Source organism: Rhinolophus hipposideros (assembly GCF_964194185.1).
Source record: "Rhinolophus hipposideros genome assembly, chromosome: 10".
Lineage (NCBI taxonomy): Eukaryota > Metazoa > Chordata > Mammalia > Chiroptera > Rhinolophidae > Rhinolophus > Rhinolophus hipposideros.
Window position 1 is genome coordinate 69,712,451 of NC_138056.1, and position 26,684 is coordinate 69,739,134.

The 26,684-nt window shown below is 36.2% G+C and overlaps 1 protein-coding gene across 1 annotated transcript in view; it reads left to right on the forward strand.

Moving 5' to 3' along the window:
• Positions 1-26,684, forward strand: part of ARHGAP42 (Rho GTPase activating protein 42) — a 257,496-nt gene that overhangs the window by 219,424 nt on the left and 11,388 nt on the right. Inside the window, exons 13-22 of the mRNA XM_081061952.1 lie at positions 8,014-8,076; positions 9,049-9,123; positions 9,832-9,916; positions 10,796-10,854; positions 13,751-13,856; positions 18,765-18,924; positions 20,150-20,294; positions 21,565-21,945; positions 22,328-22,484; positions 24,603-24,665. Coding sequence (XP_080918078.1) covers positions 8,014-8,076; positions 9,049-9,123; positions 9,832-9,916; positions 10,796-10,854; positions 13,751-13,856; positions 18,765-18,924; positions 20,150-20,294; positions 21,565-21,945; positions 22,328-22,484; positions 24,603-24,665 — 1,294 coding nt within the window. The remainder of the gene's footprint in view (positions 1-8,013; positions 8,077-9,048; positions 9,124-9,831; positions 9,917-10,795; positions 10,855-13,750; positions 13,857-18,764; positions 18,925-20,149; positions 20,295-21,564; positions 21,946-22,327; positions 22,485-24,602; positions 24,666-26,684) is intronic.

Consider the following 26,684-nt stretch of genomic DNA (forward strand, 5'->3'; position numbering starts at 1 on the left):
GTAGCAAGGAATATTAAAATTACGTTTGCTTTATTAATATGCAGTGCTTGTAGTTTTAAATCGTAACTTTAGTTATAAGTTTTATTTTTATTTTATCTTAAGCTATATTTTTTCTTCGAGCCTGTTTTTAATCAACGTACAGATCTATTTTATTTATAAATGTACTAATGTTTAAAAATAACTTATTTTCAGTTTAGTTTTTTCATACGTTTAATAGAATTCAAATTTCATTAATCAAGCTTCTTTAGATCAAGCTGTAATTACAAAACTAGTACATTTCATTCTCCCAAATTCAAGACCCTAATAAAACAAATTTGTGATTCTGGCTAATACAGTCTTCCTAAACACCTGGCAACTTCTGTAATCTAGTAAATTGCCTTATAAATGCTGAGATTAATATTCCTTTAAATATTCTAAATAAATTACACACAAAATTGCATAGTGATTTCAAAATGTTTTACTACATGGCATAAAGCGAACTTATCCAAAATTACACTTGTTTTTGGTTGTTTTTACACATTCTTGGGGATTCAAATTTCCTCACTCAAACAGAATCACCACCACTCAGTTGGCTCTATAGCATGTACCATCATAAAAGAAACTGGCTAATGGAGGCACAGGATTGAATGCATCTTCTAGAACTAAATTCCCTGCAGCTGTGGTGGACTTTTTGGTATTGCCAGCTTGCATGAGCAAGGCTTTCTAAACATCTCAGTCTATCATGCCATGAAGTGCCTTTCTGTAAAATGACCTGCCTCTCAGACTGATCAATGGGCTTTCCAAGTCCTCTGCACTTTAAATTTTTTGTCATGTAATTTTGAATAGTCTACTACATCGAGGCCTAAACTTTATTAATGGGACTTTGAATCTCTTGCTGAGACTACGATTTTACCCTTTTTTCTTTTATTATGTGTCTTATCAACCAATGTTTTTCTAGTGATTTAATGACTCATAGGATGTGTCTGAACACTCGACAGTATTCCAGATTCAAGCACATGGTCCTATAAACCTAAATGCAGCATTGTGTTTTCTTCCTAGTGACGTGTCCAGAATTTTATTTGTTTCAGTTCAAAATTATATTCCAGTGATGATGAAGTTCTCAGACCTCTTTAAGTCTTGAATAAATCATGTGAGTTCATCATGTTATGAGTTGAGAGCAGCTTATATCTTTATGATGGCCCCTTCAAAACACCATTTCCACACATCAACCTGTTTTTTGAGATCTCCGTGTCCCTGTTTGAATTTTGACTGTCCCCAAAGTGGAATTATGACAATTTTCGTATGTAACTTCTCTCACAATTGGTATTTGAAACCAGTTTTGTCTTGATTCATTTGCCACCTTGAGAAGTACTTCTGTATAGCCTTGGTTAATTCAGATGGATTCTGTTGACCTTAAAATAATCTTGTTATCTTTTAGAAACTTAGTTTTGAGTAACTGTGTTTGAGTAACGTGTTGAACTCCTGAAGATAATAGTGAAGCTTAAGATGGTAAAATGTAAAACTCAGGTAAAAATTTGTTTTCAATGTCAACCATTAAAAATAGTCATATCTCTGCTTTCACTGACAACCCTAAAAGCAACAGAGTAAAAACTATCTAGGGTCCTAAAAGAGGGTCAAACTGTGACTGTACAAAGAACATACGCCATAAAATGAAGAGTAAAACTATTCTGTGACTAGAGGAATGCAACTCGCTTTATAAGCCTAACATGAAAAAGTCTCCCTACTTTGTGGTTATTAATTGGCTGTTTTCAGAGTAAAGATGCTGTAAATGAGAGAAGTTTGACTCATCTTAAAGAGAAAAGCATCAAATAAAAAAACTAAAGTATTGGTCAGTCATAGGATATTAAATCCTCAAACACATTTTTGTGTTTGCAAAATATGTCACAGTATCCTTTTCTCGAAATTATAAGACTTTGGGAATTAATTCACTTTGAGAATAGCAATGTCTATCATCAATATTAAACAGATGTTATTCAGTTAAGGTTAGAACTAAACTGTTTCTCAAGCCATGCCATTGGGGATATTTTAAGGATAGCTTGCCAATAATTCTTTATAATTCTGCCATCTGAACCCGTTTTTCAAAGAAAAAAAAATTATCTTTCTTGACATACCTTTCAGTCCCAAGACTTCCATCTTGGGAGTAGTTAACAGGGGCAGAGGTGGTTGTCATGTTTCGTAGACTTTCTTTCTCTGGCATTCTCTGTTTCTGCCCTGAATCTTATCTCCACTCAAACAGAAGTTTGGTGTGATAGCTTTTTAGCTGGTCCTCCTACTCTAGCTCTGGAGAAAGAACTTTGAAAGAAAAGGTACTTAGTTCTCATTCTCTCATGCTATTCAGTTTAGTAATGTTCCCGTGTGCACCTACTTTATTCCAGGTATTGTGAATAGAAAATCCTGTCAAATGATGTTTCTGCTTTAAAAAGTCATTATTTGGCCATATAATGACAAAGTCACCTAACATTCAGTCCTCATGTGCAAATCAAAGGGATTGGACCAAAAGATACTGTCAAAATTTCCCAACGACTCTAAATTCTTGCTACTGTGTGTTTCTGTGACTTTCCCATGTGTGCCTAGGGAGTGTATCCTTCGCAGCACTAAATAGCAAAATTAAGCTCATTCTTCTTATCCTCGGGAATTGCCATCTGTCATGAATGTTTCTGAGCTTCATACTGCCTTTTAGATAGTTTAGTTTTGGAAGTTCTCAGCCATCCCTAGGTTATATCCTCCTTTTCGACCACATCCTCCCTCAGGCCCCTGATCAAATATAGTTTTGTTTCCATCACTGAGATCCAGGAAAAGGGTCATAGCGCACATTCTCTTCAGAGTAGAGAAACAAAAAGGAACAGTTTGGGGTATGGTTGTGGAAAGGTAACTGCTCATCTTTTAGGGAGAAGAGAAAAAGTCCTGTGGGTATCACAAACACCAATAAATGCACTCATTTCTTTTTGCTGTTTCTTTCAAGCCACATATAGTGTGATACTAGTTGTCTGTGAAAAGGTGTCTTTTAATCTGAAATGTCAGATTAGAAAAGTAAATTAGAAATTACAAAAAATGATGCTTTGTTTTGTCAACCCTGAGAATGTACTATAAGGTCAAGTAGATTACATCTGTAAGGACATGCTGGGTTTTTCATTATGGGAAATTGAAGGTACAAGGACTTCCGCTTTGTTAGTTGTATGGAAGACTATTCTTTTTCTTTTCCTCATGGCTGTTGTTTGAATTCTGTTGAGATTAATAGCTTTTGTGCTGCCAAACTGCCTATAGAAACTTTGTTTAAATAAAAGCTTTAGCCCTGAATAGTTTCCAGAGGGAAAATAATAATAATATTTACATTTGACTTTTGATGGAATAAATAAAGTTCATTGAGTTAGCCTGTCTTCTACTTCTACCCCTGAAGGCCAAGTGTCATTAATATTACAGGATTTCGATTCCTGGGAGTTTGGTGGTTATATTCTGTATATCCCTCTGGTCCTCTCTGTAACAGGGAGATATAGGGCTGGGGTAGGACCTTGGTGAGGAGTTGATAAAGTAGCTCCTGTTAATGATTAGCTCTAACCCTTGTAGAAACCATCTGAGGAGGGTGCTTGAGTAAGCCAGGTACAAACCAGTAACCAGTAATCCATCTATCAGTAAGATTTATTGGCTGCCTGCTCTGGATCAGGCATGGAGCCCTGACTCAGCAATCTGTGTTCCTAACTGTGAAGCTTGCATGTGCTCCGTTCTCTACTGTTACAGCAGCAGTACCTTGTCCTCCACTAATGGAGAGTTGTGATAAATTATTAGCCTTTAATAGTTTCATTTGATGGAGTAAGACCCCTTTGCATTACATTACATTTAAACAGTAAGTTTCCAGTTTTTCTTTTTGAAACTCTACAGAGAACCGATTTTTGTTCAGTTCTCTTTGGCCATGACATTAAATGCAGTAAACCCTTCATGGCTTTGGAAGGTTGCTTGTTTTCCTTTACAGAATTTGTGTTTGTCCCTGACTCCCTCAGAAGCACCACTACTGTGGCCTTGTTACATCAGTCACCGTGCTGAAGCCTGTTTTACTACATGGCATAAAGCGAACTTTATGGCATAAAGTTTGTTGTCCTCTTCTCCCCAGAACTCAGCAGAAACTTCCACGTACTTGGGTGAAGGCACTGTTGAATAGTAGTTTGCAGGTGAACGGGCATTGCCATGACTGCCCTTTGTTTCCTTTCTATGAATTAACAAATCAGTAGCTGAAAAAAAATGGATATATGTATTCCAGTTAAGCTCAGAAAAGTTAATTGTGTGGTATTGGCTTTATTTAATTTAGTCCTTTTGGCCATGGGAAAATGTTTAAGTTATATATATATATATATATATATATATATATATATATATATATATATATATATATATAAAATATATGTTATATATCTGTTTTATATATATATATATCTGTTATATACATATCTGTTATATATATGTATCTGTTATATATGTGTATATATATATATACACATATATAACAGATACATATATATATATTTATATATATTTATATATATATAAATATTTAAATCAGAACCAGCCAGGTTATGTTGTGATAACAGAAGATCCTCAAATCTCAGAGGCTTACCACAGGAAAGATTTCCTGATCATGCTATTTGTCCATTCAGGTCAGCTGTTGCTCTTTTACACATAGTTTTCACTGTGGAACCCAGGCTCATGGAGTAGCATCTCTCTGTATCCTTGGGCCAGAGTGAAAAAGAAAATGGTAACCTACATACTGGGTCTTAGTGTCTGCTGGGTAGTGGCATTTGTCATTTCCATTCATAGTTCATTGGCTAGAGCGTATCTCATGGCCGAGCTGTCTTTGAGGGAGCTGAGAAACGTAATCTTCCTACAGGAGGAGGCAACAAATACAGGTGAATAGTAATTCCAGGCTATTGATACCTATTCATTTCCAGTGAGAAAATGTATTTGTTCATTATAATTTATTGAAATATAATGAACGTACAGGGACATTTCTTAATATCCAACTTATCTTTTCAGTGGCCCCCTAGAGTCACAGGACCTGAATCAGTTATGCCTGGTCTGTGTTTGTTTAAAGAAAGAGATTATTGCTCTAGCCCCAGACATTTTTAAAATAAGTGATACATATGCCTCTTTGAAAAAAAACACCCCTGGCAGACAATTCTTCAAGTCCCAGTGACTACAGCCATGCCCAGAAAATACCTTGTTCATGTAATTTACATAGGGAGATATTTACGTTCTCGTCTAGCCAATGATGATGAGGATAATAACAATAATTCTGTAGCACTATATTCCAAGCATTATTCTAGGAGTTTTGCAAATGTTAACATATTTCATCTGTATGCAGCCCTATGTAGAAAATACTGTTGTTATCCTTTTTGTATAGAAGAAGAAACAGAGGCATAGATAAATTAAAACTGTAGCCAGTAACACAGCTAATTAGTGGAAAAATCTCTTTTTTCTGATTAGAACTCATGACTGACTTCTTTCATCATTTCTTTTATTTTTGTTCATATAGCAGTGATGTGTGGACAGGAGCACATGGAGAAAGAAACTAGCGTTTAATTAGGTTTGTTCCATTGTTGCATTCATGTGGTTTTGCCTTTATCTTACTACAACCCTTTAATAGTCGTATTGTTATTTTCCCCATTTTATAAATGAAAGAGCTAGAGTTCATAAAAGTTAATAGGCACACTCCCATCCATACAGCGGTAAACTAGCTGAGATCTAATCCCAGGTTTGCCTGGCTCTAAAACTTGGGTGCCATCCCTGTACCATGGGACCTCCCTATATTCTTCTGGGTGATAGCAAAGGTTGTTCACAGGAAACAAAACAAAAATGCATGGTTATTTGTCCAACATATTCTTCCACATCTCTGAATTGATTGAGAGTGTTCATTTACTTATGGGAAGAGAGCTAAAGCACAAGATCCATGGGGACACATCAGGACAACACCCACGGAATGACCTGGAAGTCAGACCGAATGTCTGTAAGATTTTCTTCTTTGTAATGAGCCTTTGATACTATTTTATTAGAATAGACTGGGGTATTGTAGTCAAATGTCCCAGAATACCTTCAAGATAGAGCCTGGTTATTGCTTATTTTTTTCACAATGGATACTTAAATTCTGTTTTTATATATCACAGTTCACTAATTTTGCCAAGGGCAAGTTTTATTGAAATTCTCTAAAAATATTTTCTCTTTTAATCATTTTATTGAAAAGTTGAGCAGTGTGACCTCAAGAACCAAACATTATAAATGTTAGGAACTTGCAGTTTTAATTGATACCAAAACATGCTAGTGTATTGTTTTTACCTAGGTTTATATTTTTGAGCTAGTTTTTGTTCTTTAAAATGAATATTAATAATTTATTCATCATTTCTTTATTCACTTTATATTGATTCCTCACCTTTCCATTCACCAACATTTCTGAATGTGTAATGTATAAAATGCTTAGTATTTTGGGTTGTTGCAAACAAGCAATCAGTTCTTTGAGTTCAAAAGGAGTTTCACTCTTTTGTATGTAGTCAGCTCTAATAAGATGCTTGTTTAATGGCCGTTCTTTCTTGGATATTGAGTTCACCCAAAGCATTCACTGAGTTCTGTTCACTTGATCTAGGGCAGTGGGGACATAGAAATGAGCCAGTTTCTATTGGTGGTGATACATGTCTTAGTTTTGGCAATTTCACATTTTTTATTGATTTAAAAAATTTGTTTGAAGAATTATATTAAAAGATAAATCATTTCAAAGCTGAGTGAATAAAATAACAATTTCTATCTTTGTCCTCTTCTTCTTTACTTGCAGTTTATATGGATCTTTGTAGAGTTTTTTTTCCTAGGAAAAAAATACACTCAAATTTTTACATTAAAATATTGTTGGGTCATAGTGACCTGTAGATGACTTTTTCTACCTAGCAGCACATAATGAACATCCTTTTACGGAATGAAACAACCTCTAGTATTTTGGGGCCACAGATTTCTCAAAACTTTCAATCAATTTGGTTTTAGTGGTTTTCTATGTGTAGAATTTCTTCAAAGTTTTTCATCTGTTGCTGGCACCCCTTCTTAGTTTTTTAGCGTAATTTTTTGATATATATTTTTTGTCTGTGCGTCTGTGTTGGCTGCATGAATGTGTTTGTGTTTAATCAATCATCTTTAAATGGAAGCCAGTTTTAATTTTTTTTATTGGTTTGAATTGTATTCATATATTATTTTCTGGGAATATTAAGAAATATGTCTCCCACATGAGATAACAATTTTCATTATAGTACAAAATTTTTTTTAGTTTTTTTCTCTGTTACTTGGTATTCTTAAATTAAGTCCTTTCTCTTTAAAGAAGTAATTTATGTGATCTGTCCACAAAATCTTTAAAAAAAATAGAACAGATTTAAAGGAAAATCTGGCATAAAACAATAAAGTGCTATTTTATGTAGGATCTTTGAGGGATTTTTAGTGGACTGACTAAGCTTATTTTGAATTATTTTGAATATGATACAAAATGCAATAGAAGGAACATTGGGCTTAGAATCAGGAGACCCGAGTTAGAATCCTGGTTTTAGAGCTTAGAACGATGAAAATAAAATTTTCAGCAACCCAGTGAATCATGTAAGGTTGCAAAGGTTTCTCACTACCTTATAATGTTTTGAGAATCGCAGTGGGGAGGGGGGGATATGTATGTGAATAGCTGTAATAGTTATTAACACAATAAAAGTTTATTCTCACTGTATTTAATTCTATCCTCTGTAAAACATGTAGTGAAGGATATTGTTAATTTTAGGGAAAATGGATGGGATCAATGTTACATATTTACTTTCTGGGAAGACTTTATGTTTCTAATGAAGCACATTGATGTAATAACTTCGGTGAATGTGACCCTCCCTCCTCTTTCTACCCCACATAAAAATTAAGGCTCTAATCAAAACTGCCATTGAGTCATACAACAACACAGCCAACTGAAGGAGGAATGTAAATTCAGAGTAAACACTTAATATGATTTTCTTTTATTTTCAGTGTACTTAAATGAAGCAGGGTTCAACTTTGTGAGAAAATGCATTCAGGCTGTGGAAACAAGAGGTCAGTATGGCCTGACATGTTTATCATTAACTGTTGTGTGGTCCATCCTCCATATATAATAGAAACTGTTTGGAAAATGAGCGTGTATTTAGTTACTAGCATGAGATCAATTTTAAGAATTATATGACTATATAAATTATATAAATACATAAATATCTATACTTTGAACTTCAATTTACCAAAAATTATCCTATAAATATGCTTATACAATCTCAGTTGTACTTATTATTGATGGACTCTGTATTATTTATTATTGTAAGCACCTCTTTAATTTTTTTGAAGCTAATTTAGGGAGGTTAGTAAGATTCCTAAGTAGCTTGTCTCTAGCCCCTCCTTCGCTACGTTATTTTCCTTAGTGATTTCAGTTACTGTCACAATTTCACTACCTTTCCTCACTCTAGTCATGACGTCTCTCCTGAAGCCCACCCTAGTTGCCTGTTAGACTCCTTCCGTTCCAAGAACATTTGTCTAAAGCAAAACTCAGACTGGGCTTGGGAGTTCTTTAAACTTAGATTCAACTTTCGGTGCTGCCAAAAAGTTTGAGAAGTTTTGAGGCGATAAGTAGGTTTCTTAAATAATTTGAATCTGTTTCCTCACCTTTAAAATGAAGATATAAATGCCATAAAACTGTTCAACACGTAGAGTTCCATGACCGAATAAATCGGTGAGCAATACTGATCATCCCTTTCCATCTTCAGTGCTTTTTTATATTCAAATAGTGGTGATTAGGCAAGTGTGCTTTGCTGCTTTGAATATCTTCAGACATTTTCAAATCACTGTTCAGTGTCTGCTCTGAGAAATATGTGTCTGGTGGGTGTTTCCAAGGTAGGTTTGCTAAAGTTAGACTGAAAAATTGGATAAGTAGCTTTCAAATTCTCTGTAGGCATGTGTCTGAGTTTTTAACATTCTGTACTTGGGCAGCTGTGTCTCAAGCCATTTTCTTGTGATTTTTTTTTTTTTCCTTCTCATTAGGCATCACCATTTTAGGCCTTTACCGAATAGGAGGTGTCAACTCCAAAGTTCAGAAACTTATGAACACTACATTTTGTAAGTTTTGGATGAAGCCGGTTATTTAATTAATTTTTGTATTCTTATAGATAATCCAAAACATAGGGTTTTTTGAGGTAGAAACCAGTGTATATCTTTGAGTATGTTCAAATAATATTTAAAATTAATATTTGTATTAAATTTTTAATGTTCAGTGATAATAGATGAACAATAATCTATATAATGATTGTTCTTTTATAATGTTGTACTTTTTCTCACGTGTTCTTTGACCAGCTAGAGGAGCAATGAGAATTAGGGATGCCAGATTCAGATTGCCTACCTTGGTATCCTAACTCAGCGCCTTCAAATTGACTTTAGATAATTTGCTTAGCTGGGCCTCAGCCTCCTCATTTATAAGATGGGGAGTATGATAGTGCCTGCCTTATTAAGAATTGTGAGGATTGGATATGTTCATCAATATAAAGTACTTAGGAGCATGCCCAGTGCATGGTAAGCCCCTGTGATGTTAGCAATTAGCAAGAATTTGATTTGGAAAACTACTGTTCCACAAGACACCGTTGAGGTTTAATATCAAAGTGAGTTTTTCACAGACTCACACAAACAACAACCCTAAAGTTAAGTCCATTGGCATCCTAAGAAATAAATGCCTCTCTCTTTGACCTACTTTAATGTTTGTCTCCATTTTCTTAATGGTGCGAGCGATATTTTGAATTGCACAGTTTAAACCTCTTATTTTTATTCTTCCAGCTCCAAAATCCCCTCCTGATATTGACATTGATATTGAACTATGGGATAATAAGACAATAACAAGTGGACTGAAAAACTACCTCAGGTGAGGAGGGCTGAACCCCTGGGACTGCCCACAATCTCGCACTCACTGGCTTGGGCAGTCATGGTACTTCCAAGGAGCCCATGTGTATGAACTTCTCTCAGTGCCTTTACTGAAGTTAAACAGCACAAGGTGGTAATGTTTGTTTCGTGTTCTGGAACTTACACTTGATTTTTCAAATAATAAACTTAGAAAGCTGCAGTATTTTATGAATACTAAATAATTTCCATTTCATATTAAATTTGAATATGGGTTTCCCATGTATTTTTTTTAATTAAAGTTGATTGGGGTGACAGTTGTTAATAAAGTTACATAGATTTCAAGTATACAATTCTTTAATACATCGTCTATATATCATATTGTGTGTTCACCGCCCATCACCATATATTTGATCCCTTTTACCCTCATATACCACTCCCCTCCCCCCTTTACCCTTTGGTAGCCACTAAACTGTTGTCTGTGTCTATGAGTTTTTTTACAGTAATTTTTTGACATGGCTTTTTTGTTTCTTCATTTGTCTTTTTCCTTTGCTATTTTCAGTTTTATGTATCACATATCAGTGAAATTATATGATTCTTGACTTTTTCTGTAAAAATAAGCAGAAATTAAAAGTTTTTGTTTTTCTTAAACTGTTACCCCATATCTGAGAGGAGTTTCACTCATAAAGTGAAAATACCATCTCTCAGCCTCCCTTTTTAATATAATTGTGGCAAGAGGTGCAAAAGGACATTAGTATCTCTGAAGTCTGCATTTTAGGACTGCCTGGATCATCTCTACTAGGATTTTATCATACAGACTAATCACCCAATTCTTAAGCACTGAAAGTTCAGGGGAAGTAAAAAGATACTGTGGTTTTAAAGTGTGCTTGATTCTCTATTGTAGATGCCTTGCAGAACCACTGATGACTTACAAGTTACACAAAGATTTTATTGTTGCTGTCAGTAAGTATGCTTCCATTGATGTAGTTTTATGCTGTATTAGTTAGAGATATAAGTTTAAACCAGCTGATTAAGATTTTCCTACATATTGCTTAAGATGTGGTCAATCTGACCCTTAATAGCCTACAATATTGTTTATAACAAATACGAAATTACAGAATGAACTAAAATATCTTGTCACTTAATAAGACCTCATTGGGGTGACAGTCTGGTGTGATTAGAAAGAGCTGTGAGGAATTATTCTAATTACATTTTCCTTGAGTGATACATGTCAGTTTCTTACAAGAATAATTTCATTGTTAAATAGATAAGACTACAAATATGTACAGTCAGTTATGCCACTACCATACACATTCTCACATACTATATTCCTAAATCTGGAGAGAAGAATCAGATATTTTTGTCCGGCAACAGGTATGTTGCCATCAATCTCCTTCCCCCCATATTATATTTATGGCATTGATGATCGCATATCTATGCTATTTCTTTATATCTGTGACTGTTTAAATGTTTTGTGAACATATAGATTTAATTCAAAATTTTGGGGGAGATTGGGAAAGGATCAGTGAGAAACATGGAACCTGAGAAGTTAGAAACACTTACTTTTTTTTTTAAATTAATTTTATTGGGGTGACAATTGTTAGTAAATTTACATAGATTTCAGGTGTACAATTCTGTATTACATCGTCTATAAATCCCATTGTGTGTTCACCACCCAGAGTCAGTTCTCCTTCCATCACCGTCTTACTTTTAAAACATTGGGACCAGAGTTCCATGGCGCCATCTGAGCACATCACAGTGACTTGTAACAATTAGGAGTTGGCATTTCATTGTTAAAATGTATGAGGTGTGACTGTAACAACAGTCTTTTTCACAATCCAAGAAAGAAATCAGTCATATCATTTTATTACCACACATTGTAATGTCACAGGAAACGTTGTCTGCTGATAAACGTGTCAGATAAAGTTGAGTGACCTTGGTTTTTAATCCACCATACATGACTGACCACATGATCTTCTAAATAGATATATACTACTATACTACTGAGTTTTCTCCTGGAAGCTCTCCACTCTGTTTTCCTCGTAAAAATCTATCTTTGTGAGATGAACAAGACCTTAGAAAATATATAAGTTGATCTCTCATTTCATTGACTAGGAGGAAATCAGGACCCAGGGTGGACAAAAGACTATGTCCAAGAACACTAATAATTCATGGCAGTACCAGGGCTGCAAGCCAGTATGTGTAACTCTTAACCTAGAACTCTTTCTTATAAAAAAAAAATTTGTTTTATAGCAAATGGCGTTTGAGCCACTTAGCTAAAATGACTCAGTGAACTGGTGTTTTGATATAAACATTTGGTCATAAGATTTTTTTTTCTCCACTTATTCTGTGGCAAATAATGATAATACCATTCACTACCATGATAATTAAAATACGTTCCTATCTATAAGAATTCAACTTTTGTCTGGGTCAAGGATAATCCCACTTTCTAGATGTTAAGATGTTAAGTTAATAAAATTAGGTGTTTGATTTCAAGCAACAGAAATCCAGCGCAGTAAAAAGGGGAAGTTACTTAGAGACTAAGGGTGTCTCACAGAATTCCTTGGCAGAAGAGAGGCCAAATCTCCCTCAGGCCTGCAACCATGAACTCCAAAGTTTGGAATTGATGTTTCTCTCCCCACTCTTTTTGGAGGCTCTCTCATCTCTGTTCTTTGCTACATATCTGCCTCATTCTTGTCTCCCCTTCCAGTCAAATATTCTTGGCTTTGGAGCGTGTTTGTGCACGTCAGCCCTAGTTTCACATGATCTGCTTTTTCACACATCCAGCAGACAGATCAGTTCAGGTAACTCCATTCCAGCTCCTGGTAGAGAGTTTGTGTTTGGTCCAGCCTTTCCTCCTTCCAGATAGGTGTGCCCAGAGCAAATGGTGGTCCCATAATACAAGCTTTATGGGTTGGGCACTGTCCAGAGAAAGGTTTTGGTAGGGCAGGCAGTTACCCCAGAATTTGTTTATTGTAGTAAAAGAATGTTAAGTGGATTCCTCGTACTGGAGCTTTAGAAGTTTCTCTAGCAGACATGTCTGCATCTTGGCTTTTGACTGGCAGACTAGACTTGCTGTAGATGATTTTTCACTTTTTTAGGTTTACCATTGTCAGCCTGGGCTTAAAATCTACTAGGCCTCTGTTTGCACAATGATTCTGTGCAAACTTCAGAAAAATAATTCCTGTTTTTTGAATCTGTCATATTGGGGAAGGAATGCCTGCTTCTTCTGGTCTGATGGAGTCACTAGGACATTTTAATACGATAGAGTAAATGATGGTGCCTGACACATTAGGCAGTCTCTAGCAATAGCTGTCATCACTTACATTGCTGCAGGTTTGAGTCTGTCTCATTGATCTCCTCCCAACCTCCCCAAAAGTTTTAAATTAAATCTGTATATTCACAAAATGCTTTAACAGTCACAGATATAAAGAAATAGCATAGATATGTGATCATCAATGCCATAGATATAATATGGGGGGGAAGGAGATTGATGGAAGTACCTGTTGCCGGACAAAAATATCTGATTCTTCTCTCCAGATTTAGGAATATAATATGTGAGAATGTGTATGGTAGCAGCAAAACCAAAGCAGGTGATGAGTTCTGGTTGTAGGAAAGTATGTAGTTCAGTGGTTAAGAGCACAGGTCTGGATTAGATAGACCTGGGTTTGTTAACTTCTTGACTCACTAACTTCATGGCCATGGACTAGTCAGCTTTAGGGAATGACTGTGATAATACTGTGGGAAGCAGTGCTCAGAGGGCATGAGGGGTGCGAATGGTGATGTTCATTATTAATGTTTGCGTACACATTTAAATGCAATTAAAACTTGAGTGTTTGCAACGCTTTTTATGTTACAGAATCTGATGACCAAAACTACCGGGTGGAGGCTGTACATGCCTTGGTGCACAAATTGCCAGAAAAAAACAGAGAGATGCTGGACATCTTAATAAAGCACCTGGTCAAGTAATTCTCTGACTCAGTCACTTAACTACTTACTCAAGTGTCAAAGTTAATCTTGTTCATGACTTTTTAAAGTGTACGATGATGCTGTGAGATATTGCTCTTGTAATGTAGTCCATAAAAAGTGCTTTGAAAGGATGTGGCACATTATTTTTAAGACATATTCATATGTACATATATGTATACCTGTGCATATTTACAACACACAAAGTATTATATCTTTTGCCACTGTGAAACTAAGGGTGAAAAACTTGCACTTCAACTTAAAAATACATGAAGGAGTATGTAGTTGCTTTCCTAATTCTTTTAGATACCTTGTAAACCGTAAGTTTGGAGACTAGTTCTCCACGCTATCAGGATCAGCAGGTTCTGCCAGGTCAAATTTCCACTCTAATGGTAGCTTTCTTCTTTGGATTTGTAGTCTCTTGGTCTCTGAAGATTTTTAGGACTCTGCTATTAGTTTATCCATGTATTTAAAAATCTTGATAGATAGATATCGCATTAGTCAAGTTTCCCCAGAGAAACAGAGTGAATAGGATGTTTGTATGTATGCACACATATACATACACACATACCCTGTTTCCCAGAAAATAAGACCTAGCCGGACAATTAGCTCTACTGCGTCTTTTGGAGCAGAAATTAATATAAGACCCGGTATTATATTATATTTATTATATTATATTCCCAGTCTTATAGTAAAATAAGACTGGGTCTTATATTAATTTTTGCTCCAAAAGGAGCATTAGAGCTGATTGTACAGCTAGGTCTTATTTTGGGGGAATCACGGTATACACGTATACGTGTGTGTGTGTGTGTGTGTGTGTGTGTGTTTGAGAGTGATTGTATGGAATTGGCTTACATGTATGGAATTGGCTTACATGATTGGGAGGCTGGTAAGCCTTAAACCTGCAGGACAGGCTGGAGCCGCAGGGAAGAGTTGATGTTGCAGCTTGAATCATAGACAGCCTAGAGACAGAATTCCATCTTCCTCAGGAGACCTTATTCTTTTTCTCTTAAGACCTTCAGCTGATTGGATGAAGCTTACCCACATTATGGAGGATAATCTACTTAATCAAAGTCTACTGATTTAAATGTTAATCACATGTAAAAAAAAAAAAAAACCTTTACAGAACATCTAGAATTATGATTGACAAATATGTGGGTACTGTAACTTAGCAAATCTGATCATAAAATTAACCATCAGATATCTGTCTAGAAATTGAGTCTCTCTCTCAATCTCTCTCTCTCTCTCTCTCTCTCTCTCTCTCTCTCTCTCTCTCTCTCTCTCTCTCTCTCTCTCCAGAAGTTTCTTTGCCATGCTGCTGGAAACAAGTCCAAATTCAGATTTTAAACAAGAATTCCCTTACCATCTTGTTTAAGTAGGGACATTTTCCATCTTTATGAGCATCATGATTTATAGTCAAATGACTGATCCCTTCCTTGTTGGCTAGAAGTAGTAACTCAATTGATGCTAATTTGAAATAGTGCTATTAATATATATTATATATATCAATATATAACGTATAGAATATATATAGATATTAATAAGTCTCAACTTGCAGGCTTTGAGAGAATATGAATTGCCCCCATTGAAATAAGAAGGAATTAAAAAAAAAAAATGAAAAATAGAAAACCAAGAAAAAAATATGAAGGAATTCACTAGGAACAACATCATTTCAAGTTCATTGTTAACTATGGCCCATGGCAACACCTCTTTTAGCTAAAGAGCAAGGACACATTATCCTTGGTCAGAATTAGTCTTGAATTATGTTTTTGAATTGTGTATAACCTCTTCATGAAATCTAGCCATGCTGTATTTATGGGACATTTTCTTGCTGTATTCAAGCTAGTTTTCTAGCAAAGTCCTTTTTAATATGCTTTTAAAAGTGACATGAGTGTCACATACATATTCTTGCTTAATTATCTGGAGTATTAGATGAACACAAGCTTCACCCTTAATGTGATTGTGTACAGGAACTAGAGGAGCAGAATATCTGGCTATGAAAGAGAGCTTAAAATTGTTTTGCTCACCTTTCACCGCTATTCCTGTCTCTCTTTTTTCCCTTTGTTGTTTAGGTACTGACTTTTTGAAACTAATTTTGTAAAGTCTCTATTTTTAAAAACAATTTATTTTCAATTGAAAAAAAGTCCATCCATTTTTCTCACCCCCTACCTCTTGTGACTGCCAATCTGTTCTCTGTATCTATGAGCTTATTTATTTTTTGCTTATTTTTTGTTTTAAGGTTCCACATATAAGGGAGATCATAGTATTTCTCTGTCTGACTTATTTCATTTTTAACATAATGCTCTCAAGGTCCATCCCTGTTGTAACAAATGGCAAAATTTTGTTCTTTTTTATGTCTGAATAATATTCCATTATATATATGTACCACAATTTCTTTATTCATTTGTCCTTTAATGGACACATAGGTTGTTTCCATGTCTTGGCTACTGTAAATAATGCTGCAGTGAACATGAGAGGGCAGATGTCTTTTTGAGTTAGTGTTTTCATTTTCTTTGAATAATTGCTGTCTCATATGGTAGTTATATTTTTAATTTTTTGAGGAGTCTCCATAATGTTTTCCACAGTGACTGCACCAATTTATATTGTAGCCAGCAGTACACGAGAGTTCCCTTTTCTCGCTTTCCTCACCAATACTTGTTATTTCTCATCTGTTTGATAATAGCTATTCTTAGGTGTGGGATGATATCTCATCATGATTTGCATTTCTCTGATGATTAGTGATGCTGAGCATCTTTTCATGTACCTGTTGGCCATCGGTCTGTCTTCTTTGGAAAAATGTCTATTTATATCTTATGCCCTGGTTCTCGTCTTGAACCTATAAAAGGTCAGTCCTCATTGACTGAGAAGCATTGGTGAAATATGTACCAACATCACTAACCACTTACAAACAACTATAACACTCTTGGTTCCTGGCAACCTTATATGGTTAAAGAAAAGAAAATATAAGACGAGTGACTTGGATTGGTCGCTGACCTAAAGGACCAATGACTGAATGACCAATTCCAAATCTCCATTAATTAGCTCTGAGTCATGGTATAAATCATTGCCTCCTTTCTGAGAATCCTTTCCTTTGTCTTTAAAACAAGGCACCATCTGTGGTCTCTTCTTTGACTTTAAATATTAAAAATGCAGTTGGTTTTATATTGCCTATAAGAGTCGAGGGAATGACGTGCAGAAATGGCTGAAATGTGGGTGATAATGTTCTGTATCAACTCAGTAGCCAGGTCAAGGGAAATTCTATGAAGAGTAAATTGGTCAGCAAAATATTCCATCTTCTAAGCAGCATAGTAGTCAACTCTCCACTTCAAAACAGGCCAGTTTTTAGGGTTTTCCAAATTTACTCCCAATGAACTTAATATTAAACATATTCCAGTTTACTTACACTACCAGGAAATCTGACATTTTAGCAAGAGTGCCTAAACCCAATTTAATTACAAGAACAATATTATTTTGAAATTGTATTTCACTAAATTTAACTCATTATTTAATTTCCTCAGTCCTATAAGGGTTGTTAGTCTTATATTTTATAGATGAGGAAACGCAAGCCTAAGGATATTAAATAACTTGGCTGATTACAGCCCACTTCCAAGTTGGATGGATCCAAGCTTTGAATCCAGACAGGCTTACTGCTTTTACATACTACTTTCGTTCTCTAATACATACTAAGCAATCACTATATAATATTTAGTTGGAATGAAACTTTTCTTACTCTAACCAAGTGCCTTCTTTGATAGTGTTCTCTTGGGCACTGGGAAAATATCAGTCGATGGCACAGTCAGCACTTCTGTACTAGGAGTTGCATACGTAACCTCTAAATCCTGGATTCCCTATAAAATTTTCCTTTTGGGTTTTGAATGTAGTTAGTGGTGCATACTCAGATATAAATATAATCTTGTGTTGTGCTCTTCCTAGAACTTACATTCTAATAACCTGGCTGGGGGTAAAACCAAAAAGGCAGTGGTTAACCTAGGAGACTGGTCAAATGAATGAGGTTTTCTCTTAAGAATGTATGCAATTTCCAAGTTAGTTAATTAGTCAGTCATTTTTATAGTTACTGAGATTACTTTGCTAAAGGTCAGTAGTATCAGAGGCTTTTTGTTTCATTTCCATTTTCAAGCCACCACTGATGCTCCCGCAGCTCATCTTACTGTTTGCCTAGCCCAGTGCCCAGTCCTGGCGAGGCGCTCAGAGAAGTTTTGGATACATGGGAGGGAAGGAAGGAGGGGAAGAGGGAGGGACGGACAGAAGGAAGGAAGTAAGGGACGGAGGGAGGAATATTGGCCAGTTGACTTGTGTGGGGAGCTCAAGGAAACCCTTGACTTTCATTAAGGAGACCTGAATTGAAATAGCATCTCTGTCCCTAATTTGCTATAACCTCGAGTACATCTTTTTTACTTTAGGAGCTTTGGGTTTTTGGTTTGTTTGTTTGTTTACCTGTATAATAGGAAAAACTGATTTCCTGGGAGGATTAAATGCACTAATAATTATGAAAATATCTGGCAGTAGATTCTCAGAATGTTTGGTGAATCCGAATATAATTAAAACCAGTCTACTCTTAACTATTTGTTCTAAAAGAAGTATAGTACCGTAGAAAATACAAAATAGCCGATAATCTCTCTAGGGTGATTGTATTCACTTTAGGAAATGAAGATATTTTTCTTTCAGTATATTAACCTTTGTAATTACGTTGTACTTGGGTTATGTTAACCTTTTATATCATTTTAGGCTATATTCACTAATGCTAGCTGGGAGTGACTGAAACTATTTGGAAAAAGTAGCCTAAACGGAATATTTTACATTTTTTAACGTCACAAATTTGGTAGATGAGAACATTTTATAATTATTAAACATTTAACTTAAGACATTTTTCTTGCTGTTATTTGCAGAGTATCACTACATAGCCAACAAAATCTCATGACTGTCTCAAACCTTGGTGTCATATTTGGCCCAACTCTAATGAGAGCACAGGAAGAAACGGTGGCTGCTATGATGAATATTAAATTTCAGAATATTGTGGTTGAGATTCTGATAGAGCACTATGAAAAGGTAGGCTGAATTTTCATGTGGAAGTATCAAATTCTGTATCTTACATTTGTATCATCTTGAGTTTGCGTTTGTCATCTGTGCCCCTCACGTCATGATTTCAGATTCCTATAAAGTGTCAGTCTTGTAAATTTTGCATAAATTACTTTGTGAGAACTTTGATTTTCTTTTTCCTTGTTCCGTTTTTAAGTGCTCCTCAAAATGTTCCAGGTAGTTGGTTTCCTTTCTATATACATTATTTACTTTTCAGGATTTTTTTCTTTAGTTCATTTATGTAGCCCTTTCTTTTTGCTCATATTCAGAGAATACTATAGAATCACTTTGTGGCTAAGTCTATTTTAACCTTTTAATCTCTCTGGAATTAGACCCTTAATTATTCAGCAGAGATGATATTCTAAATAAAACAAGAGAAAAAAATTCAAGGAACAGAGTCTTGAAGTCGTCTCTATATCCAATCCCTAAGGAGGGTTTTTTTTTTAAACAGTGAGATCTTAGAATAACTGGAAATTGGGAAAGCCAAGTTGATTTGGTTATTAGGCATATTTGACCATTGAAAGTCTTAAAAATTTGTGATGCAGTTATGTCTTCCTGATCTAGTCCTGTGAGAAAATGACTATGCCTCTCCCTTCCCCAGGTTCCTTCCTAGTGCCTGTGGAAGAATAACCTTAGTGCCTATCTAAGGTTGTAAGCTCCCTCACAACTCAAGAGCACATGGCTGTATCCTGCAGTTGTGCTGAGATCTCCCCCTATAGCTTGTTACATTTCTTGGCACACAGAGCCAATAACATGGCAGCACCTTCTCCTAAGAAACAAGGGGCCGTTCAGTGGAGGAAATAATACAGAATGGACCTCTTCCCCAAAGGCTATGCTCAGCAGAAAGAGGGAAAGAGAATATCATAATAAAAAGAATCAGTGTGTCTTGACATAGACATTTGTTCATATTTAAAAGATTTCTTAAAATTTGGAGGAAATCTTCTGGATTCCCTTGTCCGGGAGTGGGGGAGACTAAAATAGGAAAGCTAGAGAAGAAACATTACTCAGTGTAAAAGGAAAAACAAGTTATAATTGCTCTAGGATATTTATTTTTTCTATCAAACGTATCTTGCCATGTAACTGATTACGTACCATTATAGTGCTAAGAGTATTTAATAATTCTCCAAGCTTCTTTTATGATGAACATGGCAGTTGCACCCTTTTGTTGACCTCGGTCCGTTGTTCTTCTATGCAGATTTTTCATACTGCCCCAGACCCAAGCATTCCTCTTCCTCATCCTCAGTCTCGATCTGGATCCCGAAGGACACGAGCAATCTGCCTCTCTACAGGCTCCCGGAAGCCCAGAGGGAGGTATACGCCTTGCTTGGCAGAACCCGACAGTAAGTGTGCCAGCCTTCAGGAGATGCTCTCTTCATTCTTTCATTCAGCCTACCTACCTCTAATTAGGTAGAAATAGAAGATGTTTTTACTGATGCTATCTCCCCAATACCTCCCCCACCTCTAACATTTATATGTTCTCTTTCAGTAGTTGCAAGGTACTTTGAACAAGCAAATTCATTACTGCTACAAAGGGAAAAATTAGTTTGCTCCATGCCTTTTTTTCCCCCCTGTAACTGTGATTAAGTACATCAGGTGCTACTTTGTAGCAGGTTTTGTCCTATTGTCAAAGTGGTAGAAAGCAAGAAAAAGTCTAGCTAAAGCAGTCATTTTCTTTCTTCCTTTCACATTATGTTCTTACAGCATCATCTCTTGGGTATCAAAGTGTCTCAGAAAGAAAGAGAAAAGAAATAGAAAGAGAAACTGTATCACACATTATCACTGACTTACTATTCTGATCCAAGCCCCAAGATGAGGTGGGTGGCAGCTTGGGCCCATAGCATGTGTTAAACTGTGGCCATTTTCATCTTATTTTATTCCCCTAAAGCCCCCCAATATTTTCCACAATCAGTATTTGATAGAAAACACTAGTTTTTAATTTAGATACATTTGAACACTTTATGACAGTTTCTCTGATTTTTTTCTTACACTTCACTTTTGGGAACATTAAAAAATATACCCAGTTAAATAGCCAGGTTTTGAGCTATATTCTAGATTGCTATATTCTTAGGCAGAAAAGGAAAAAGTCCTGTCGTAAAGAATTGTGAGCAGCTTATAATTTGCAGTGGACATTTTATGGTGCCTTTGAGTGAGGAGGACTCGGACGCATTGTAACTCAGAATCACCTGATATCAGAAAAATAAAAACAGTCAGAAATATGTCTTTAATATGCCCCCTTTTCATTGATTTTTTGTTGTTGTTGGTAATATCATTGTGGATTCATTTGTCTTAATTGTGAGTCCTGTTTCAGAAGCAGATTTTGTCTAAATTCAAGTCAGCCCTCTCCTGCTTCAGTAGTGACATTATTTCATTGGGTCAGGGCACATATAAAAAAATCTCCCTTGAATAGTATTGAAAAATGCATTCACCAAGTTCAAATGCATATTTTAAATCCTTTCTCCAGTGCTGAGGACAGTTCTCCACACTAAGTAAAGGCCCATCACTTCAGTGGGGTCAGGTGACCAGAGGCATGTGTGAGTTGGCGAGCGGATGGGTAATGGCAGTGCTGTGCTCAACACAGAGCCCGGCTCTGTTCTCTCTTCTCCTGCTCAGGTGACTCCTATAGCAGCAGCCCCGTCAGCACACCCATGGGGAGCATCGAGTCACTCTCCTCTCACTCCTCTGAACAAAACAGCACCACAAAGTCGGCTTCCTGCCAGCCCAGGGAGAAATCTGGAGGGATTCCTTGGATCGCATCCCCATCACCTTCCAATGGACAGAAAAGTCTTGGTCTCTGGACAACTAGTCCTGAATCCAGTTCTAGAGAAGATGCAACCAAAACAGATGCAGAATCAGATTGCCAGAGTGTTGCCTCGGTCACTAGCCCAGGGGACATTTCCCCACCCAGAGACCTGACCAAGAAAGGGCCTCATGGGCTTTCGGGACTGAAAAGAGCCTCAGCTTCCTTTCTCAGGTCCATCTCTGCAGCTGAAGGTAAGCCAGAATGGGAGGCTTGTGCAAGTTGTCATTATCTCCATGTCACTTGCCGGATTATTCAGCATGATTAAGCAGGGGGAAAGTTAATGGTGAAGGGACTCAAGATGCTTATCTGCTTTGTTCCTGAGCTAGGATTTTTCAAACTCCTGTGTGCTGTGACTTTTCCCCTGGCTCTTTCCATCTCTGTGAGGTGATGTCTTTGTAATTACTGTAGATTCTGATCTCCCTGAGTGATGGGCTGCTGTGCGCAGAGAACATTCTGTACCTTCTCATTTGGACTCAACGAAGAATGGCTTTCTTTTGTTATGCACATGTACTGTGTTATTGCTATTATTTTGTCTAATAGCACCTTGCCTGTTTTCTTGGACTTTCGTTTTAGGAAACAAGAGCTACAGTGGTTCCATTCAAAGTTTAACTTCCATAGGTTCCAAAGAGACACCTAAAGCCCCACCAAACCCAGACCTGCCTCCAAAAATGTGCAGGAGGCTAAGGCTCGACACTGCCTCAAGCAATGGCTACCAGCGACCTGGCTCCATGTAAGTGAGAGTTTGTGTTTGCTTCATCTCCCAGGGGACACAGAGGGGTTGACATGTCCACGGGAACCCTTAGGACTCCCACAGCTAAATGCCTTATCTGTAGAGTGGATGCAGTCCACTTCTGTAGGACCCCGTCCTTTTCTAAAAGTGATGTGAAAGTTAGAGCAGGCTTAGGGCATCTATCTGTAATCTCATGGGGAAGCACTTGGAGCACTTTCCTTAGAAGCAGAGCTATGGCTGAATTTAAGGACATGAAAATAGATGTATAATAGGGCCTTTGAAGCTGGAAGCCTTCCTATGCAAGTTAACCATGGACTTCTCAGCGGAGGAGAGTGCTGGGCCGGACCCAGCTCCCAGCTCCCCCATCTCTCTGTTAGAAATACAACTGTTTTCTAGCTTGTGAAGGTTGGCTTTCTCTCCTCCTCATCATGTCTCCTCTACCTGGGTGCTCAGATTTAAACAAGCTCTTGGAGGATAAGGAATGTGATAGGCAAAAGGGAGCACTTCTAAATCAGAAGAAATGACCCAGAAGTATAAAGACTGACAGGGTAGGGTACATAGACGTGAGCAGAAAAGGGATTCAAGGGGGGAAAATGGGAACCTGGATTAACAGGTAAGCAAAGTCTGAAGAGGAAAAGTTTCTCTCCCTTTTATTTTATTTTACTGACTTTCTCTGAGCACTTCCAAATGCTATATTAGCTATTAACTGGGCATCATTACGTATGTGATCTCTTGTAAGGTCCAGAGTCCTTGTGCAGTAGGTAATATAAACTTCATTTTAGAGATGATGAGAACTGATACTTAGAAAGTATAAGGACTAGACAATGTGTTACATGTCAAACTTACTCAATTAAAAACTAATAATAAAATTTTAAAAAAGAAAGTTTAAGGAACCAGTCCACATACACTCAGCTAGTACATGCCAGAGATGGGATTCTACCCCAGGGTTCTTTAACTCGAATTTGTGCCCATTTTTAATATGGTGGTATTTCTGACACTTAAATTATTCCTCAAAAGTCCAGTAAGACACTAAGCTTGTTTCCGTAGAAACAGTGTCTTAAATGCATTTGTTCTTCCCTTTCTTTGAATAAAACTTTGGTTTCACAGTGTGTTTAACATGTTATCTCTCTTGGTCAGAATCCAGCTGCCATGATATAGACAAATATATATTTATACATATGTCTAGTCCCCAGTGTGTGTAGTTCTAGCCAGTAAGGGAAATTAAATTTTAAGGCACTATGTCCTGGCAGATGGGAGAATATACGTAAACTCCATCCTTTGTAAAGGAAAGAGAAAAGTATCTATTTTGTGATTGTACTGATAGTTAAAGGAGAAATTAAAATGAGAGAGAGCATATGTTCTATATTTGGTGTAAAATGATCCTTGAGATGAGATTACCAAATGGCTCAGCTCTGATAATTTGTGAAAGAAGGAAGATCAATTTTTAAAATCAAGTTTAGAATATCATTAAAGGAATTTGATCTCTCTTTTCTAATTACTGAGGGTGCCTTAGTTTTACTTCTTTTTCAATTTCTACCTAATAGTCTTACCTCTTCACATAGACCATGCCCTCACCATCATGATTTGAAACAAAATTTGAATCAACAAATTGATTTGTTGGTCCTATTTTCAGAATTACCTCTTTCTACTAAACAGGATCTGTGTTCAAATATTTAAAAATAAATTGTTTTAGAGTTCATTTTGTCTTAGCTATCAGAATGAACAATAATTCTTCTGTCATGTTGATTTGATTTTTCTCTTGTGGCTCCACAGGAGTCAATAATATTGCTGCCAGGAGCAGAGTAGGGAGAAAATGTTCCTTTTTACTGCTCCCACTGTTTTCTCAGGTAGAAACAATGAGGATAGCAAGATTCCCCAGAGGAGGTAGCTATAGGTTTATTACAGTCTGATACTCCCTGAGTTGGAGACCAGAGCTAAAATTTTCTTCTACATTAAATCTTAAAACAGTTGAAATTCAAGTCAAATTTTCAGAAAAAAATTTTATCTAAAAGTTTTTTGTTTGTTTGTGTTGGTTAACTGATAATGCTGAATTTAAATTTGAGCTGAATGATTTTCGAATTTATTTAATGGAATTTAAATTTTAAAATTATTTTTCAGTGTCGCAGCAAAAGCCCAACTGTTTGAAAATGTTGGTTCACTTAAGCCAGTTTCTTCTGGGCGGTAAGTTCTCAAAACAAAGTAAATCAATAAAATAGTGGTGACATTGTTGCCTCATGGTGGAGTGGCAGGTCATTTTTGATAGCTCTGCCCTTCAGTTGTGCAGATGGTCAAATCCATGGCCACTGTTTCTTCACAGGAAAAGATCATGTCTGTAAACAGAGTGTCTGTTACAGTGATGCTTCATTTGCTAAACTCTTCATTAAAAAAGTGTTCTAAACAGGTTTTCTAAAAGACACAAGCTGCCATAGCCATTTGTACACCAAAGACTCCTTTGATGACCATTTGTGGAAATTTTCCAAAAGTATATTCTTGACTTTTAAAAGTTACAGAAATTTTTCTGGAATGCATTGAAAAATAAACTTATTCTTAATAAGCCTAATAGCCACTGTGGTGCTATAGAGCTGATTGCCCCAGGCAGCTTTTTTTTTTTTTTTTTTGAGTAGAGTACTTCATTCAGGGTTTCCAGATTTTACCTTCCACTCCATTGTTAAAAGGACACAAGTTGTTACATCTTGCTGCTTGCTACGATTAATGTGTTGGCTCAAAGACTACTGCTTTCCTCTTTCCATGATCTAAATTGATTCTTCTCATCTATGGTGGGCTTTGGTTTTTCATTTGAATATGAGTATTGCAAAAATAATGGAATTAGTATTTTGATATTTCTGAGATATATATTTACCATCAGCAACTAGTACAGGTAGGAGACATTCAATTAATGTTTGTTATTGAAAGCATATAATTGAGAATACTTGAAGAACAAACCCTGATTTTTCCTTTGGATATACCGAGGCTGTTTTGAACTTCCCATGTCTGGATAATTGAGTCTGTGAAGTAAAGGAATCACAGATAATTGAAGTTTGGCCGTGTAGTTGTTTTAAAAGTTATTCAACCATAGAATTTGTTTCAACCTTATGAAAGTATGTGGACTTTCTTAGCGTTTGTTAAGCAACTACATAATATCAGGCATGTTTGAGTTACTAGGGATAACAATAACTCTGTGTTTTTTTTTTGTTTTTTTTTTCTCCCAAAAGCCTACTTAACTCCACAGAGTAGAGGCACATTGGGATCTTTCTAGGATGTTGGTCAGTGTAGCACATTTATATAGCAGGTCCCAGAATACTGGCATATATCTTACCTATATCTGTAGTATCTTTATCTTCTTCCTTTTCTATCAAGGCATGGTGAAAACTAGGCACCATGCATGTCAGAGCAAACACCACATCTCTGAAAGTGTCATTTTTAGGCCTTAGTGTAAGGGATTTAATCTTGGTACTTTTGTCCAGTTATATGGCTGAATTGCTCCACTAGATGGAGCCGTTTTATTAGGAAGCTCTAAACAAGTCTGTTAAGAACTCAAGTACTGTCATCAAAGAAGTACTCCCATAGAGCTTTAAGAAAACAAGCTATTAATGAAACAAATCAGAATGATGTTGTATCATAAATATATACTCAGATGTTCAACAATCAACCTATTCATTTTAAATATGCGTTTTACATTCTAAATACTACTCTAAATCAGCTTTAATGGCTGTCAGCTTAAACTTAGAGGTCATTCAGTGGTACGTTGAAAATTCCAGTCTTTCTCTGTCAACTAGTGCACAGCACTGTGGATTGTGTCGTGACCTTTCACCAAGAGATGGGGCAGTGGAACACAGTGGCTCTCCTATTCAAATTCTTAGTCCACCACTTCAGGAGTTACATATTTAAGAAATCTATTCTCTTTATCTGTAAAAGGAAGGTCATGATTCTGTTTTTGCCAAATTGTTGTAAATTTCAAATACAATGCAGTGTATTTGGCAAGTTTTCCATAGATGGTCTTTATCATAACAACTATTAATGTTATGATAATTTTTATTGAAACTGCTGCCTAAGACATTCAAGCTTCTAATTAATGTAATTAATGATAAACATGACCTCTTGAACTAATACTTCTTGGTACCACTAAATACAGCTGAACAATAGACAGAAGTTGAGGGTATCAACTTTACTAATCTCCTACAGTACTTATTTTGTGCTCCT